The 17603-nt window shown below is 39.2% G+C and overlaps 2 protein-coding genes across 2 annotated transcripts; one reads left to right on the forward strand and one right to left on the reverse strand.

The window, feature by feature from the left end:
- Positions 1–1320: 1320 nt before the first annotated feature.
- LOC143852338 (uncharacterized) lies at positions 1321–2605 on the reverse strand. The gene is made up of 3 exons (XM_077361725.1): positions 2561–2605; positions 2097–2429; positions 1321–2007 (listed from the first exon to the last, which is right to left on the reverse strand). Exons 1-3 carry the CDS (start codon positions 2603–2605, stop codon positions 1321–1323), a joined length of 1065 nt encoding a protein of 354 aa, XP_077217840.1.
- A 6534-nt stretch (positions 2606–9139) lies between these two features.
- Positions 9140–15513, forward strand: LOC143852761 (P-loop containing nucleoside triphosphate hydrolases superfamily protein). Its single transcript, XM_077362351.1, has 13 exons — positions 9140–9294; positions 9431–9520; positions 9731–9779; positions 9886–9973; positions 10061–10160; positions 10242–10505; positions 11929–12208; positions 12529–12690; positions 13455–13670; positions 13767–13804; positions 13932–14095; positions 14187–14300; positions 14507–15513. Exons 1-13 carry the CDS (start codon positions 9246–9248, stop codon positions 15353–15355), a joined length of 2463 nt encoding a protein of 820 aa, XP_077218466.1. The 5' UTR covers positions 9140–9245; the 3' UTR covers positions 15356–15513.
- Positions 15514–17603: the final 2090 nt, after the last annotated feature.

A 17603-nucleotide genomic window follows, 5' to 3' on the forward strand; every position in this document is an offset into this window, starting at 1 on the left:
TGGGTCGGGTCGACCCGCGGGCATGGGTCGCTTTTGCCAGGTCTAGTATACTCTTTCTCTGTAGTTAGATGGGTCCCACGTTACATGGTTGAATGAAATGGTCCCGATTAATTTATTTTGTGGTGGGGTTCACTACATGCCTATGATCCAATCCATACGTTCAATGGGCCCGGCATAAATAGAGTGGCACGTAATCAGAGGGTAGGGTCTGAAATGGAAGAAGCTTGATATATTTGATGGTTGGGATAAAACAAAAACACAGGATTTTCGGGGCATGGCCTGTTTACATTGGGCCCCAACAAAATTCTCTTTTGGGTGGACGCCACTGCATTTGGAAAATCATGACGAACTTATACGAACATTATTTTCTACATGTAAAGGGTAGACAGTTTATGAGAACATAAGAACGTTGTTTATTTATATATAGAGTGAAGGGAACAATCCGAAACATATTTACAGGCAATACACATGTGCTCAAAAAAGAACTGTACACCAGCACGACGCATAATAACCATATCTAAGTAGAAGAGGAAGTTGAGCCGACAGAACTTGTTGACGCTACTGGATACCCTTGAACGCTGGTCTCCTCTTGCCCATGTTGTGTGCACCTACTAGTAGCAAGTAAATACCCATGAAGGGCAACATCTGCCTCCTGCCTCGTCCCATATGAGCGGTAACAAGCTCCGCTAAACTTGTTCACCTGAAGATGGCAGTCCTGCCAATTGTCAAAAACCCCAACTTGCCTTCCCTTGAAAACCACGTAGAACTTCTGTTTTGCCATTCACCTACAGGAACGCACAATAAGATTACAAGTAAACAATAGTTTCCATAGACATGCAACAGAGAAAGGGTTCATAAACATAACCAAATTAAAAGAATGTTGAAAGACTTGAAGCACAATTAACCTCCATAAGCATTTTGCTCATCTAAGTAGCCACCACCTAGAAACACTTAGATCAGTAGAAGACTCACCTTTGCTGCACTTTCGCAGGAAGCCATTTGACATACGATTACTCTCCATCACAGAGTAGCCACATGATATGAATTAAATAACAATTGTCACAAGTACCCCATGTGATTGTTCTGTAAATTACATGGTAACATCTACGACAATGTTTTATAAAGCATGGTCATTAAAGCAGGAGGCGTAGATAACACTTACATCAGTAGAAGGAAATTTAATAACAATTGTTTTGCAAATTAACATGCCAACCATATTGTCTAAGTTCAACCAGAGTACCCAAATAAAACCATAGAAGCAACCACAACCACAGCACAACAGTAACACAACTGATGTCCGAAGGAGATCAGTCACTCTACTCACTCCCTCCCAACTGACCGGGTCCGAAAGAACTTGGCGACATACATTTCTCGGAGGTCCTTCGGACGGCGAACAAACGATCGCCCCTCTGCCAGGTGTGTGCTCAGATAGTCATATATGTCAGCGAGCGCTGCACGATCAAGACCATCAATTTGTTCCAGTGCCTCCATGATCTGGTCACACATAATGTTCTCCTTCTCATTATGCTCTTTAAGAACAGCGGTATTCTCTTTAATAGCAACCGCAACCTCGGAGACACTGGCGGCGAAAGTGTTTATAGTCGAATTCAGATCAGTAGAACCTCGCCTCTTGCGTCTACTAGGACCACCTTCCCTACTTCCCTCCTCGCCCATACTCGTGTCCATTGGACTTGGTGCCTGACGAGAGGTCGACCTACGAATATTTGGCCTACTCGATGAAGTGTGTGTCATAGGGGTCGGCATCTGAGGAGCACTGAAATCCTGAGAATGTTCACCCAAACAGTCATCATGGGAGAGGAACTCTGTGAAGCAATCGTCTTCGGTAGGTGGCATTTGAGGAGTGTAGAATTCCTCGACAACTGGCCGTGGCGGATCCCTGTTATTTCTCCGAAATCCCCCATCTGCGATGTCCTTCCCAAATATTTCAACCCAGTCATCATATAGCTCATAAGGTTTCTTGAAGAATTTACCTGTATCGGGGTTATCCTACACATTAAAGGAGACTATATCAATTAACAAATATATTGACTGGTGGGAAGGGAAAGGTTTAAGTAGTGTAGTTAGGCACTTCTTACCCTCACATAAGCCTCACCAACGTCATTCGTAACCGTGAGCCTCTTCAACTGACAGTCCCAGCCGAACCCACTCCTGTTTACTAAGCCATGCAGGATCTTAAATATTTTCTTCATTTGTTTGACATGATTCTCGACCTGTGTGCGCTTCATATGGACGCCGAAAGTCTCATTCACAACCGTCGTACAGTATACATAGGCACTCTCTTTGAATCCGTTGAGGCATGTCTGCCCCTCCGCACATTGATGTTTCAATGCTGCAAGTAAGACCTTATCCATCTCTGTTGACCATCTCGCATTCTTACCTTCATCGGTGTCAGCTTTGGCATCCATAACCTGAAAAGATATCAGTTGGGCAAAATGCAAGAAAACAGAACATGATCAATGCTTTTACAATGTTCTCATAACCATGATTTTCGAATTGCAGCGGCTCATCTTGTCATTCTGTATTACCACAATTGATTCACCAACCCATGCTCACCAACAGGCATACAGATTAGGCAAGCACGCATGACTATAATATAATTTCAATACAACAATTACCTAACAGCCAACAGCCAACAGCGAACAATATATCGTATTAGAAGATACAGAGTTCTGTATAAGTTGATTATTCCATAGCCTTCACATAGAATATGTTATTAGCTTGCCCTCTTCTTTCCCTGTATCGTAAAGAATGAGACATTTGACAGACGAGAGGAGTAGTAATATTTTCATTACAAGCTAAAAAATTACCCTAGCATTAAAGTCCAACTGTCATAGCTCCAACTATCAGATGTTAGAAACAACTAAAAAAAACTAAACCAGTCAGATGAATTGTTGAAGACGCCTACATTATCCCTTGATTTCAAATTGGGAAGCAACATTCCCAATGAAGAAAGAGATTTCTTCTAATGCATTCTATTCTAACTAGAAAACTCCTCATTCTACGAAAGCACAAAGGTGACAAACGGCAGTAGAAGAAAGTCCCATTGTTTTGTCCGAATGAAAGACTCTTGGGGTTTTAGTGCATAACAATCCTCTCATTCTCTAGCAATTTCACCTTTTGCTGAACTGTAACTCTAGTCAGAACTAGAAAAAATATTAATGTAACCAGGATTTTTTTATCAGAGATAAAAAATAAACTTTCACACATCCTATCAGCCAACCCCAAACTAATAAGCATTGCCCAAAAGTGAAACAATATGATGCACAGTTTTTCTTTTTCTTTTTCTGGAAAAGAGATATAATATTAAGAAAGAAAGAACAATGAAAAGAGTAAAAGCCATAGGGGTACACAAACAGCCACATGAGCAACCAAGATACTACAAAATCAGCTCTCATTCCACAACAGACACAATATGGGCATTTAGTCTGCAACTTTCAGGTTCATATACGTTAGGCCCCATTTATGTGAGATGAGTTCTGATGATTTTGGCACCTGTGTCAGATTCGACCCTCGTACCCGTACCCATGCAACATAGGGCCCCATTGCTAAACATGCAATCTACAACTTACTCAGTGCACATAGGGGACCATGATCACATCGATTTGGGAAAAAAATGACTCATTTATATTTTTCATCAGGTAGTGTCCATAATCTTGAGGAAGGATGATCCACTGATCAATGAAACCTTTCACCATTCAAAAAAGGATAATAACTTTTTTGAGGAACTCATCAAACAAGAGGAATTTAGTCCTATTTCCATTAATCAATTAAAAGGATCCAGTAGTTGATTTCCTGTAAGATACAATTCCTACATTAGGATAAATCTACTACAAAAGCCTTCATGGGATGCATGAACCAATTTTATTGACAAAACATCCCATGGCCAGTCAATCAACAATGTTCTCACTGTGCTGTACAATTAACATGAGCAATCCAAAATCCAGATAAATATGACAGGAATGGTTCATGAAATGATTCCCTTCAAAGCCCCAGAGGCCCAGAGTGCCTTTCAGCATAAACTCCTTTAAAACTGAACATTGTTATTACTCTCATGGCATATTCCCCTAGGGGGTGAAAAACCCAACATCCAATAAGGCTAGAGCACAATCATACTGTTTGGTGGCTCCTGTCTAAGGTGTGGTTTGCAGTTCAATAAAAGATTTTCTAGATTTTGATGTGATAAATGGAAACAGTGCGACAGGTTCGAAAACACTTACACTTCAAGGTTACAAATGACACAATTCCTCTCCATGGTAACATCCAAATTTGAAACAATAAATAGACTAAAAGAGCATAATTCAGGGCCTACCAAAATAAAGACACTGAACATTAGATGCACGATTTGTAGAGTACACTAACATGTGCCAGTCCTAGAATAAAAATGACCTAGGGGAACAGTGAATAAATGTCTCTCAAATGACCTAGGGGAACAGTGAATAAATGTCTCTCAATCGAGAAAATGAGTGGCAAACTTTTCTCAGCTCTCCATTCACCATTTTCATTACTCTCAAAGCCTAATATGTGCTTTAGATACATGATTTGGACAGCACAACAACATGCACCAGTCCTCTAGAACTACAAGGACCTAGGGGAACCGTGAATAAACTTCTCTTTAACTTTATTCAAAGTAATGAATTGGCCAACTCTTCTTTGCTCGCCATTCACCATTCTCCCTACTCCCAAAACCTGACATGTAATGAATAATAGGAAGCTACTTTAACAACAATTCAAGTTTGTTACCAACAAACAGAAGCAAAACCTAAGATGGATAACATTTGTACAAAGCCCATTAAATCTTTTAACAAACAAGACAGTAGCCAAACATACAACATAACATAGGCTCCATATAACAAGGTAAAAAGGATAAAACTATTCAAAGTAAAAACAAGATTTGCAAAGTTTGTTTAGTAGACCTTATACGTGGCATACGAAAATATGTGCCATACAATCCAACCTCAGCCACCATACATGAACCATACAAATTTCAGAAACAAGAACCATATCAAGCAGAGGGTGTATAATCTCTCCACATAGCTGAACATATTTCTGTCCTAATTCTATCTCCTTCTATCCCATCCTGAGCTCTACTTAGCCATGGCTCCCTACGCAGTTCTTCCTCATGTAATTCCTCCTCATCTTCTGCTCGTCCACCTTGCCTACTTGTGGAGGCTAATTCACTATCGCCAGACGCAGCGAATTCACGATCGACAACACCAAGAAGCCCATCCCGAGGCATTACGCCTCTAATGAAGTTGTGAATACAACAACAGGCTATCACTAAATCAACCTGTTTGGGGAAGGGGTACATTGGTTCCCCGTGGAGCACGGCGAAACGCTTCTTAAGCACACCAAATGCACGTTCAATTACATTTCGGGCTGAAGAATGCCTATGATTGAATAGTTCCTCAGCGGTCCGTGGCCTGTTGGTTCGAAATTCATTCAGATGATACCTCGTCTTACGGAACGGGGTGATGAAATGACTGAGCAAGGGAAACCCGGCATCCACAAGATAATACTTCCCAGGGTGGCAGATAATTCCCCTCTCGTTAGCAAGCGTTTCCGCCAACAGTCTCGAGTCAGACGCAGATCCTTCCCAACCAGCTTCGACGAATGTGAATTTTAAGTCAAAATCACATGCAGCTAGTACATTCTGGCTAGTCCACCCCTTACGACATAAAAATCGACCTCGCGTATCAAATGGCACTTTAGCCGGAATATGTGTCCCATCGACTGCCCCAATGCAATTCTATCATATAGGAAGGAAAAATGTTACTGCCATAGTCTATACGAAAGGCATAATTATAAGGCTACAAAGTCAATACCTTGAAGTAAGGATACAATCTTCCATTCGCTCTAATCTGTGCCGGTGTATCCGGTGATGGAGGTTTTATGAGTACGTCTGACAAACTCATAATTGCGTGGAGAACCTTACTGAAATATCGACTAACAGTTTCCCCTGATCTTCTAAAATATGCTTTCATACAGCGGTTCCTCAGGTCATGTGAGATGATGTGTAAGAAAATCGCGAACTGCTCTTCCACTGAGCAGTGGAGCGTATCAGTTAGCCGCCCGGTACCCTTTAATATATGGACAAATCTTGTGAAACATTCGACATTCATTCGAAGGAGATCATGGCAGTGCTCGTCTGTTCGCAGAGCGTAGGGGAGAAATGTGCGTGGGGTGAGATAGGTGTTCTCATAAGGAGAACATTGAAAGAACGCTTGTTGTTCTTCGATCACTGCCGCCAAGGCTACAGCGGAACCAGCTGCAACCAAAGCGCACCCCTGTATCGCCAAATTCATTCCACCATCATCTCCATTACCATCGTCTTCGGTTGGTAGTAAGCTCATTGCAAATGAATAAGTATACTCAAGCAATGAGAAATGAATGTATCTATTAATGAAACAAGGATGTAAGTATGGGTCAGTATTCCATTTCAAAAAAAACAGTATGGGTCAGTATTATGAGTGGAAGATTCACTCTACAAGGATGTATCTATTCATGAAAGAAGGATGTAAGTATGGGACCCGTATTATGACTGGAAGATTCACTCTAGAAGGATGTAAATAGAATATACAATATTCAAAACTCAAATGTCTCTCACTAACCCCATGAACTGATTTTTAGGTACCAACATGGGTTAGTCAACAATATTAGCTTCTCATTATTCTCCAATGGGAAAAGTTTATTTGAGTCTTCAATGAAGCCATTGAGGGTTAGTGATTAGTAACTGTGTGACGTATATATCCAATAATTAGAGAGTAAATGTTTTTTTAATTTTGAACACTGCTCACCCAAAAAATCCTATTTTGTTTGTGGAGAAAAAACTTATATAGATAGCATCCTGTCCATAGAAGGAAATTATCTCTTCCGTCATCAAATTCATGCATTCTTAAACCAGGACATATTTGGACAATCAAACTACCTTACTGAACCATGCATTCGTTGCCCTTAATTACAATCTAATAAGATTGATAACAGATTATGACAGATTCAAGCAGAAAATGACATCAGATTCCTTCAACGCACATTCCAGAAGCATATAATGACAGATTGAAGCACATAATGAGAAGAGAAATTGAGATTGGGTTCTACCCATTCAGAAAAAAAACCCATTAAATTGAAGCAGCAAATGCTTAATAATTCTCATCAAGCTCTACCGTTTGAGGACATTCTCATCTTCTTACCCTAACATAATATTTTTCCACTATGATTTCTAACCAGAAAATGACAGATTCAACAAGGGTTCTACCTGTTGAAGATTTGCTCGAGCTCGCTTTCCTCTTCGGTGGGTCGATTTTGTCGAATATAATGGGCTAGAAGCTGTGCTCTCCTCCTCAAATGCAGCAGCAGATCTCTTCCCTTTCCCTTCCATACACTTGAAAATTTGTTCATCAACTATCTTCTTCTTATACAACCGTAGGACGTACGACGACCACGAATTTGTTCAGGTGAGACCTCTGTTTTGCAGGATTCGTTGTAGATATTGTTCTCTGCTTAATTTTTGTGGCTACAGACTATGGTGGGAAAGAGCTTCTGATATGGAAGGGACGGGTTAATCAGAGGGTAGGGTTTCATTGTGGTGAGGAGAAGAAGCCAAAAACATGGAGGGGACAGATTATTCGAGAGAGACGAGTGGGTTTTTTGATTGTGGTGAGGAGAAGAAGCCAAGAACATGGAGGGGACAGATTATTCGAGAGAGACGAGTGGGTTTTTCTACCCTCTGGGTTTTCTCCTCCATCGATCGTCAGAATGGGTTTTGCTGCCCTTCTGGGTTTTCACGGGTAAAAAAAGCGAGCAAATTTTCGTCCCGTCGTCCCCCTTAAAACCCACCAACCAAACATGGGTTTTGTGCGGAAAACCCTCGACTCTCCCCGGGTAAAAAAAAAACCCGTGAACCAAACAGAGCATTAGGGTTTACTTATGCTAAATGTTTGTACCAATTCACATGCCAAATGGTCTTTATCATAAAAAAATTTCATATGTGCTTATGCCTATCTAAATGCATAGAGTTCACTTCAGTAGGTTTTACAGCTATTTTTAGGCCATTACTTAATTTATGGTTATTCTTACGCGAAATTTATTGCACGTGCATTTTTACCAGTATCTAAAGATTCTAAACTGCATGTCTCCCCTCCCTCAAATTTTTAAGGAAAGTCCAAGCTGAATTGCCACATAAACGAGCAGCAAGGTCATTTTTATGATTCTCCCTAACATTAAGCCCTAATTTGGATTAAAAAAAGGACGGCCCTTTGCACGAGGCTTCCGCCATTGTGGGGTACGGGGAGGGCTAGATGTACACAGCCTTACTCTTGCTTTTGTAGAGAGGCTGTTTTCGTGACTTGAACTCGTGACCACTAGGTGACAATGGAGCGGCCTTACCGTTGCGCCAAGGCTCGCCCTCTAAGCCGTAATTTGGATTACAATAACAAAAATTTGATGGAATTTTTTTTCTCGGAAATGTTATTCTTTCTACAATTTAGAGAGAAATGATAATTATGGTTAATTAAGAAAGATATCATCATAAACTAGAGGTCTCGCTACGTAAAAATTGAATAGGGCTGGTTAAGTTATCTTTTTTCCGTGTGTTAATTAAGTATTAACTTTTAGAAATATTTTTCATATAAACTTTTTTAGAAAATTTCTGCAATCCCAACAGAGCCTTAAAGCCTTAATGGAGATTTTATGTGGTGTGTGCAAGTGAAGGGCAATTTTTTTCAAAAATTACTGTGGGGGGTGTACTTCATAGGATAATCCAAACCATTCATTTATTGGGCCACAACCCCAAAATCATTTTCATAGGATGATCCTAATCCTCCGAGAATGCTAAGAAAAAGTCCTACACAATCGACGGCTTAGCTTTCTTGATGGAGCCCCGGATCAAAGCAAAAGTACCTTACTATTGATCTATAATCGATCTAACGGTCACGATCACATCCTAAAAGTGACTGTTAGGATGACAACGCTCCAAAAAAAGAAAAAAGAAAGAAGAAAGACGAACGCTCCATTAATTTTAGCCGTTGGATCCCATTGCCAATCGGATGACCCATATCGATTTGAAATTCAAATTCCAAACAACAGCATTGATCATATCACTTTACCGTTAGGTCTTCTAAAACACAAAGCAATCTCTCTCTCTCTCTCTCTCTCTCTCTCCAAAGAAGCTCTGCAATTTCTTTCATCTCTTTTTCAATCTCTGATTCTCCACGCTAAGAAATAACGCTATGGAAGAACAAATCTCCCTCCCAGTAGAGCAGAACCAGTTGCATAAAGGTATAGAGAAACCCTAACCCTAAATCTCTTTTTCTTATTCTTCCTTTCTTTTTCTTTCTCCTTTTTTCTTTATTCTGTTTCATTTTTTCCTTGGTTGAATGATTTGATGCGAGATATACTGTGGGTGTTGTTTCAGACCAAACAGAAGAAACCCTCTTGGAAAAGGCTGATATTCTTTCAACTGAAGAAACCCTAATGGAGAAGGGAGATATTCTTTCGGATCATGGTATTAAATCTCCCCAAATTCGTTATCAGGGCTCTTTTTTTTTCATTCTTTTGATGAATGATTTGATCCGAGCCTCTAGGGTTCTGGGTCAGATCAAATTCAAGAAACCCTAGAGTACCACTTTTCAGAAAAAGGGTATTCAATGTACCATATCAGTTAGGGTTTATTTTGATGAAGGGGTTTATCAGATTATTTTGGCTTGTATTTCAGATCAAGCCCTCAAAACTCTTTCAGAGAAGGGCACTACTATTTTAGAGCATGGTAAGAAAGCTCCCTCAACCTTTAAATTTCATTTCTCTGTGTATTTTTTTGCTCTTTATTTTCAGACTAAATCTGTTTGATATGAGGTATATTGTTATTGTTTCTGATGAAACCCAAGAAAACACACAATCAGATTTGGAGCAAAAGATCCCAATTTATCAGAGAATCAACGATTTGAGCACCAAAGTAAAGGTATATTTTAGGCTACTCCTTCAACTTCTCCTTTTGTACGAAACCCGCCTATCTCGGTTCATAATCAGACTCTTTTTTTCTCTTTAGATGTTAAAAAATGATCACACGACAGTATCCGAAGAAGTAAAGGGCGCTATCGCTGAATCCCTTCTTAGCACCGATCTTTCCACGGCTCTGCAGTTTCTAGGTTTGCATTCTTCCACTAATGCAAAATTTTGATATTTTCTGTTTAAAACTTTTTTTTTTGATGAATTAATTGGATTTTTAGGCAGTAAATATGAAACTCTGAAGAAAAAATATCTTGAGGAGAGCTCTGAAAGGAAGCGGCTTTACAATGAAGTAATTGAACTTAAAGGCAATATAAGAGTATTTTGCAGATGTAGGCCGTTAAGTCCAGAAGAAACTGCAAATGGTTCTTCCTCAGTCTTAGAGTTTGACCCGCACCAAGAAACTGAGTTCCAGATTATTTGCTCAGATTCTTCGAAAAAACAATTCAAATTCGACCATGTCTTTGGCCCTCAAGATACTCAAGGTAACTTATTGAGAAAGAAAATCTATAAGCGTTTTCTGGGATTTCTTCTTACTGAAGCATGCATGTGGGTTCATTCAATTTAGTTCTTACAAAGAAAATTCAATACCTTTTCATCTCTTTATAGAATAGTTTGTGGAGAAAACAACTAACCATTTATTGATTTCTTTTTCAAAATTTTCAATCTGATCGTTTTTACTTTCAGAGAAAAGAACCCATAATTTTAATCCTGAGAAAAAACCATGATTTCTATTCATTAAATTGTTTGCAATTAAGTGTTCAATCTCTTAATTATATATATATATATATATATATATATATATATATATATATATATATATATATATATATATATAGAGAGAGAGAGAGAGAGAGAGAGAGAGAGAGAAAACGGTTCCTACACATATGTGTAGAGAGTTCTCTACACACTAGCTTAAAATACAGTGGGGGCCCACATTGTTTGGGTGATCCAAGCCATCCATTTTAAAGGCCCTCACATAGATAGGGTGTCTACAAAAAATCAGATCCATAGGATCATCCCAACCCTACGATTTGTGGAGGTAAAATGGATGTCTTTAAATTACACAACCCTACGATTTGAGAAAATGGTTTCTACACACAAGTGTAGATAAGTTATCTACACACTAGCTTAAATTACAGTGGACACCCTATCTATGTGAGGGCCAATCAAATGAATGGTTTGGATCACCCAAAGAATGTGGGCCCCACTATAATTTAAGCTAGTGTGTAGAAACCGTTCTCTCTCTCTCTCTCTCTCTATATATATATATATATATATATATATGAGAAAAGTGTTCCTGCTTGCGCAGCTGCTCAGATAGCTTATCTGAGCAGCTGTTTAAAAAACTCATGTGGCACCACATTTTTGGGGTGATCCAAAGCATTCATTTGGAAGGCCCTTCCATGGATAGAGTGTGTACAAAAAATGAGCCATTTAGGATCATCCTAACCCTGCCATTTGTGAAGGGAAAAAATGGTCAGAAACAGTGTCTGTCCATTTTCCCCTCCACCTTTGATTGGGTTAGGATGATCCTATAGGGCTGATTTTTGGTACACACCCTATCCATGGAAGGACCTTCCAAATGAATGCTTTGGATCACCCAAAAAATGTGGGCCACATGAGTTTTTGAAGCAGCTGCGCAAGAACACTATTCTCTCTCTCTCTCTCTCTCTCTCTATATATATATATATATATATATATATATATATATATATATATATATAGAGAGAGAGAGAGAGAGAGAGAGAGAGAGAGAGAGATTATATATATATATATATATATATATATATATATATATATATATATATATGTTCTACTTGCAGAGGAAAGAACCCACACTCAATTAATTTCTTTGATGTCTCTGATGTATTCTTAACTTTTTTATTTTTATCCATACGTGTGCAGAGGCTGTCTTCGCACAGACTTCGCCAATAGTGGTGTCTGTGTTGGATGGGTATAATGTCTGTATCTTTGCATATGGACAGACGGGAACTGGGAAGACATTTACAATGGAAGGAACGACAGAAAACAGAGGTGTCAACTATAGGACATTGGAAGAACTGTTCCGGATTTCTAATGAGCGGAACTCTACTATGAAATATGAACTTTTTGTGAGCATGTTGGAAGTTTATAATGAGAAAATCAGAGATCTTCTGGCAGAAAGTTCGCAGCAACCCGTAAAGAAGTAAATCTCCACCATTTAGTTTAACAAAAGGGTGATCTTTGTTTAGTTTCAAAAATGAAAAATAAAAATAGGGAGATGATATCTGGGACTCTCTTGTTTTGATATTGACACTCTTGATCTTAAACGTCTTTTGATTGGCTGTTGATCACTTGTTGGCAACTGTAACAGCCAATGAGAGAGAAGTATAAATTAAAGAGAGGTGCCAATATCAAAACAAGGAAGTCGGAATATCATCTGCTAAAATAAATGAAGTTTTTTTTCTTACTTTTTATAATTACACTTGTGGAAGATATGTGGGTGATTTGTAATATGTTATGAAGGTTGGAGATAAAACAAGTGTCTGAAGGAACACAGGAAGTCCCTGGGCTGGTTGAAGCTCAAGTTTACGGCACAGATGAGGTGTGGGAGCTGCTCAAAGCTGGAGGCCGTAGTAGAGCCGTTGGATCCACTAATGCCAACCAACTTAGTAGTCGTTCTCACTGGTTAGTGAATGTTACTTTAATATCCTTTCTCAATCTCTATTTATTCTTTCATCTAAAATTTCCTTGTATCAAAACTCAGTCTGTTCTTGCCATTCAAGAGTTATTTATTTTCCTAATCTATCTTCATATTTTTCATAATTCAGGATTTGTTTATATTGAATATCGGTGTAGTGGCAGATGTTTTATATTATCAATATCTTTCATGGTAGTTTTAAAATTTCCATTTCTTTTTAATAACCCAAAAATGTTTTATAAGTACTCAACTCAACTCAACTCAACTCAACTAAGCCTTTGTCCCAAACTAGTTGAGGTCGGCTATGTTTTATAAGTATGATGGATGTAATAAATCAATGACTTATCTTTTAATGATTTTAGAAGGCTGAGTGTTATTCTTTCGATAAATCCAAAGTTAATTAGTAAAGTACCATGTTTATCTAAGAGTTATCTTGTTTGGAAGAATGACACCGAGAAATCCTCTGTTAATTAGAAAAATTAGTGCAACACTTAACTAGGAAATTTTTTTTTTGATGATTTGGCTTAACTAGGAATTATCCAGGAATGAATCTTTTAATGATAGCATAAATCAATAACTTACATTTTCAATAATTTTCAAAAGCTGAGCATCAGTCTTTTGAAAAATCGACATTTAATTAGTAATGTAAGTTCAATGTTTTATTACAAATGTTCTGCTATGAAACATTCACAATAGAAATTCATTGTGTATGAATCTCAGAAGAATCTGATCTTGATAATTTTGGATGCAGCTTGCTGCGTGTGACTGTTAAGGGGGAGAATATGGTAAATGGGAAGAGGAGCAGGAGCCATCTCTGGCTAGTCGATTTGGCTGGAAGTGAGCGTGTGGGCAAGACCGATGTTGAGGGAGAAAGGCTCAAGGAGTCTCAGTGTATCAACAAATCTCTTTCTGCGCTTGGGGACGTCATTTCTGCACTTGCATCTAAGAATCCACACATACCTTACAGGTATGTCCCATGTCATTTTCACCATCATTTCATTTTTTCTCTATATTAGTGCAATTCTAAATGTTCACTCTCTTTGTTTTGGTTGTCCAAAAATAGGAACTCAAAGCTTACCCATTTGTTGCAGAGCTCTCTTGGTAAAATCCCTTTCACTTTAAGTTCTTTATCTTCTCTGCTTATTCTCTCAATAAATCAGATTTTGGTATATTGTCTCCTCCCTTGTTTTCTTTTATTGGATAGCTACTTAAGGAATAATTAATACAGGAGGAGATTGCAAGACTTTGATGTTTGTTCAGATCAGCCCTAGTGCTGCAGATTTAGGAGAGACCCTTTGCTCCCTAAATTTTGCAAGTAGAGTTCGAGGCATTGAGCATGGTCCTGCCCGTAAACAATCAGACCCTATTGAATTTTTCAAGTATAAACAAATGGTAATCTTTATCTCATCTAGTATGTTCATAAACAATAGAAGCAAATAAATGAGTTATTTCTTCATGGTTCACAGTTCATTTTATGTTGCAGACAGAGAAGCTGAGGCAGGATGAGAAGGAATCAAAGAAAATGCAAGAAAGCTTACAGTCCCTGCAATTAAAGTTTGCTGCCCGAGAGCATCTGTGCAGAACCCTTCAAGAGAAGGTAATAATAATCAATGAGAAACCAATAAACCCGTATGCAATCTTAATAATTTCCAGGATTGACACAGCAATTTGACGTCAAAACTGACGTTTGTATTTTTGTGATGTATTTGTATACGGGGTTGGACCCGTATAACCCAACAAAAATAAATGTCTGTTTATGCCCTTTTTGCTGAATTTTCCATAATTTTGTTATATTTGATGCAGGTTAGAGACCTAGATAGCCAATTAGCAGCTGAGAGGAAAGCCAGGCTTCTACAGGAAAATCGAGCTTATGCTAAAGATCAGAAAGGCCCAATCGAGCAAAAACCACCGCTATTTCCATCTAAGCTGAGGCCACCTCTGCGCAGAATTAACAACACCATCTTTCAGCACCCAATCGGTTCCCACCGAACTAGCATTGTCTCCACGGAACAAACAGGGAAAGAGAACCTAACAATGATGGCCACTACGAACACCGCCATCTCCCCTTCTTCCAAACCTCCCATGAAAGCACGTCGGATTTCAATGGTCCCTTTTATTCGACCTTCAGCAATCCCTCCCAAGAGGCGGGCTTCTGTTGCAATTGTCCAACCCCAATCAAACACATTGCAAAATTCACTAAGAAGTACAGTGCCTCGGCAGTCTTTTGCGAGGGATCCTCGTAGGAGGTCAAGGATATTTTCGCCATTGCCTGAGGCAATAATAGCATCAACTACCACTCCAGACAGTAAAAGAAATAGCACTATCAGCAACAGTGCAAGCAAGTTCTTTAGCCCTTTGATGCAGGCCTCATGGAAACCAAAGCTTCCAACTGTTAATTCTCCGCGACAGAGGCGTTTTATATCGAGTCCCCTCAACCTAAGAGGGTTGAAGAACGCACAGACCCTCAACAGATTCTGTTCAAGTGTTCAGAAAAAGGTCGGCGTCTCGCCAACTCCACAACGCCATTCAGGGCTTTCTGATGCTTTTGTCAGTCAATTTCGGCAAGGGAAAGAAATATCAGCGAAAATTGGTTCTGCTCAGCGAATTTTATGCCACACAAAGAGAAGAGCTAGTATTCAGTCATTTATGTAACTATCTCTTTTTACATAGAATATCTGAACATTGGAATAATTTTGGCTCTGATTCTTTTACAAGATGACACTAATATCATTTGAATATGATTAACCAAACTCATCTGCAACTGTATCTGGGTATGACTGGTTGTTGGCATTTAAATGGCATTCACTGAAAAGATTGGAATTGGAGTGCTTTGACATAAGACTATTCCTGCTTGGCATTCTAATTACTAAAACCACCAATCTTAAGAACAAAGAGGTGGAACAAACCATAAAGTGTCAGTGTTAGTAATTGTGCCCTTGCAAAGCAAATAATTTGGCTTTCTCATTTGCACATACATTGAAAACATTTTCAAGCATGTTTATAATTCTACTAAAATTCATATATTTGATTGATTTCTTCTTCAAGGGTTGAGATCTTTTGGGTGATGAGTCCTACCTATGATGGTTTAGATAACTTGACCTTTTTCAATGGGATTTGAGGACGTATCCCTTCGAAATGTTAGGTTGCATGTAATCACTTCATTGGTTGCTGATTGTGTCCTTGGGAATACATTGGAGAATCAGATGCTGTATGTGACCCCTTGGATGAATATTGTGTTATAGGGCATTAACGTTGCACCTCTGGGCACTCTAGGGATTTAAAAAAATCCCACGAGTTCTATTAATCCAAGAAGACTCCACCAGATAGCTCTAATCTCTTAAATATTTCTATTAATTAGATGTGAGGGGAGTTATAGCTGTTAGATTCTTCTCATTAGATTGAGGGAATTAGGCTCTCGAATTGGCATCCTATTTCGATTAAGGTATGGTTCCAAAAAAATCAATGGAATCAAAGGGGCAAAAAATGATAAAGAGTGGAATGAAAGGGGAAAAATGCCAGAATCTATTTCCTGCACCAAGAGTTGCTATTCTGATTCTGCCCGCTTAGAATGGAATTCTTTCAACTGACTTTTTTATTTTAAAATTTTCTCCATTCCTTTTTCAGGGGAATAGGAATGGGAATAGAATAGTATGCGTTCCTTATTGCAACAACCTAAAGGAGCCTATAAGTGGTGGTGAGACTTGAACCTGCAGACCTGAAATATCAGCAAACTTTTTGGACCTTACCAATACGCCAAAATCCCTAGAGTCGATCGATCACATTAGGCAAGCTACTTTAAACCTGTCCCATACCAGCTTGGGTCCCACCTAGTCCCATACACAGGTAGCCCCCCACTTAGGACTGTAACATTCCACCTCGCTTTCGCATCCGCCGTCCTCGGAAGCCTACTCTGTGACGGCTTTAATTTTGACCCCTTTTTTCAGCGTAGCCTTTTCCCATGTTGCCCCTTCCGCGGCAGCCCACTTTGTGGCAACTTCACTCTGGAGCTTTTACTCTGGCTTTTTACCAGGTAACCCTTTCCAGGTAGTTCTCTCCACAAGTTGCCCCTTCTGTGACTTAAACACGGTACATGTTGGCTGTTTTGATACCAAATGTTGGGTACCTTACTAATACGCCAAAAGCTCTAGCGCTGATAGAGCACGTTAGACAATGCCCTTTAAACCCAGTCTCATACTAGATTGGGTCCCACCCGGTCCCATACCTAAGCGGGTCCCCACTTAGGACTGTAACATTCTTGTTACATGCCTAATTAGCCATAACACAAATAAAGAAAAAGATGAAAAAAAGAATGGAAATGGTTAATTCGAGGCAATCGGACCTCCTAACAGTTCAATTCGGGAGGAGCTATGACTCCTAAACAAAGTCTTGCTGTAAAATTCTCTTCTCCATCATTTGGCTGGCATTGCTAAATGCTCCGCCACAAAGCTAGCTCTCCCGAACACAACAGATGAGGAAGCGAGGAATCCAGAAGTGCACAACGAAAGAGTGAGGACGGAGAAAGTAGTTGGGCAACTGTATGCACTGGGGTGCATAAATCAATCTTTTGGGAATTGGCAACATCAACAAACTTTTGTAGGTGTGGCTATAGCAGTCGGCCTAACCTTCAGTTCCTGTAACCAAGTTTATATTTCTCAATCCTTATGTACTTTTTGTTACTTCATCCATACTTTTGTACTCATTGTGAAGAGCAGGGTGAACGACGCCCTCTACTACTACTTAAATACAAGCACAAAGGTGTGCCACATCACCAACCCATTTGCCCACTTACATAACCCATTTACCCACTTACATGACACAAATAAATAACACACACCCACAAATCGAAAAAGCTTAATACTACAATAACTACTTTGTAACTACATCATATACACCATAACTT

This window comes from Tasmannia lanceolata, unplaced genomic scaffold (assembly GCF_043159265.1).
Source record: "Tasmannia lanceolata isolate RefF3 unplaced genomic scaffold, GAP_Taslan_0.1 ptg000019l, whole genome shotgun sequence".
Taxonomy (NCBI): Eukaryota; Viridiplantae; Streptophyta; class Magnoliopsida; order Canellales; family Winteraceae; genus Tasmannia; species Tasmannia lanceolata.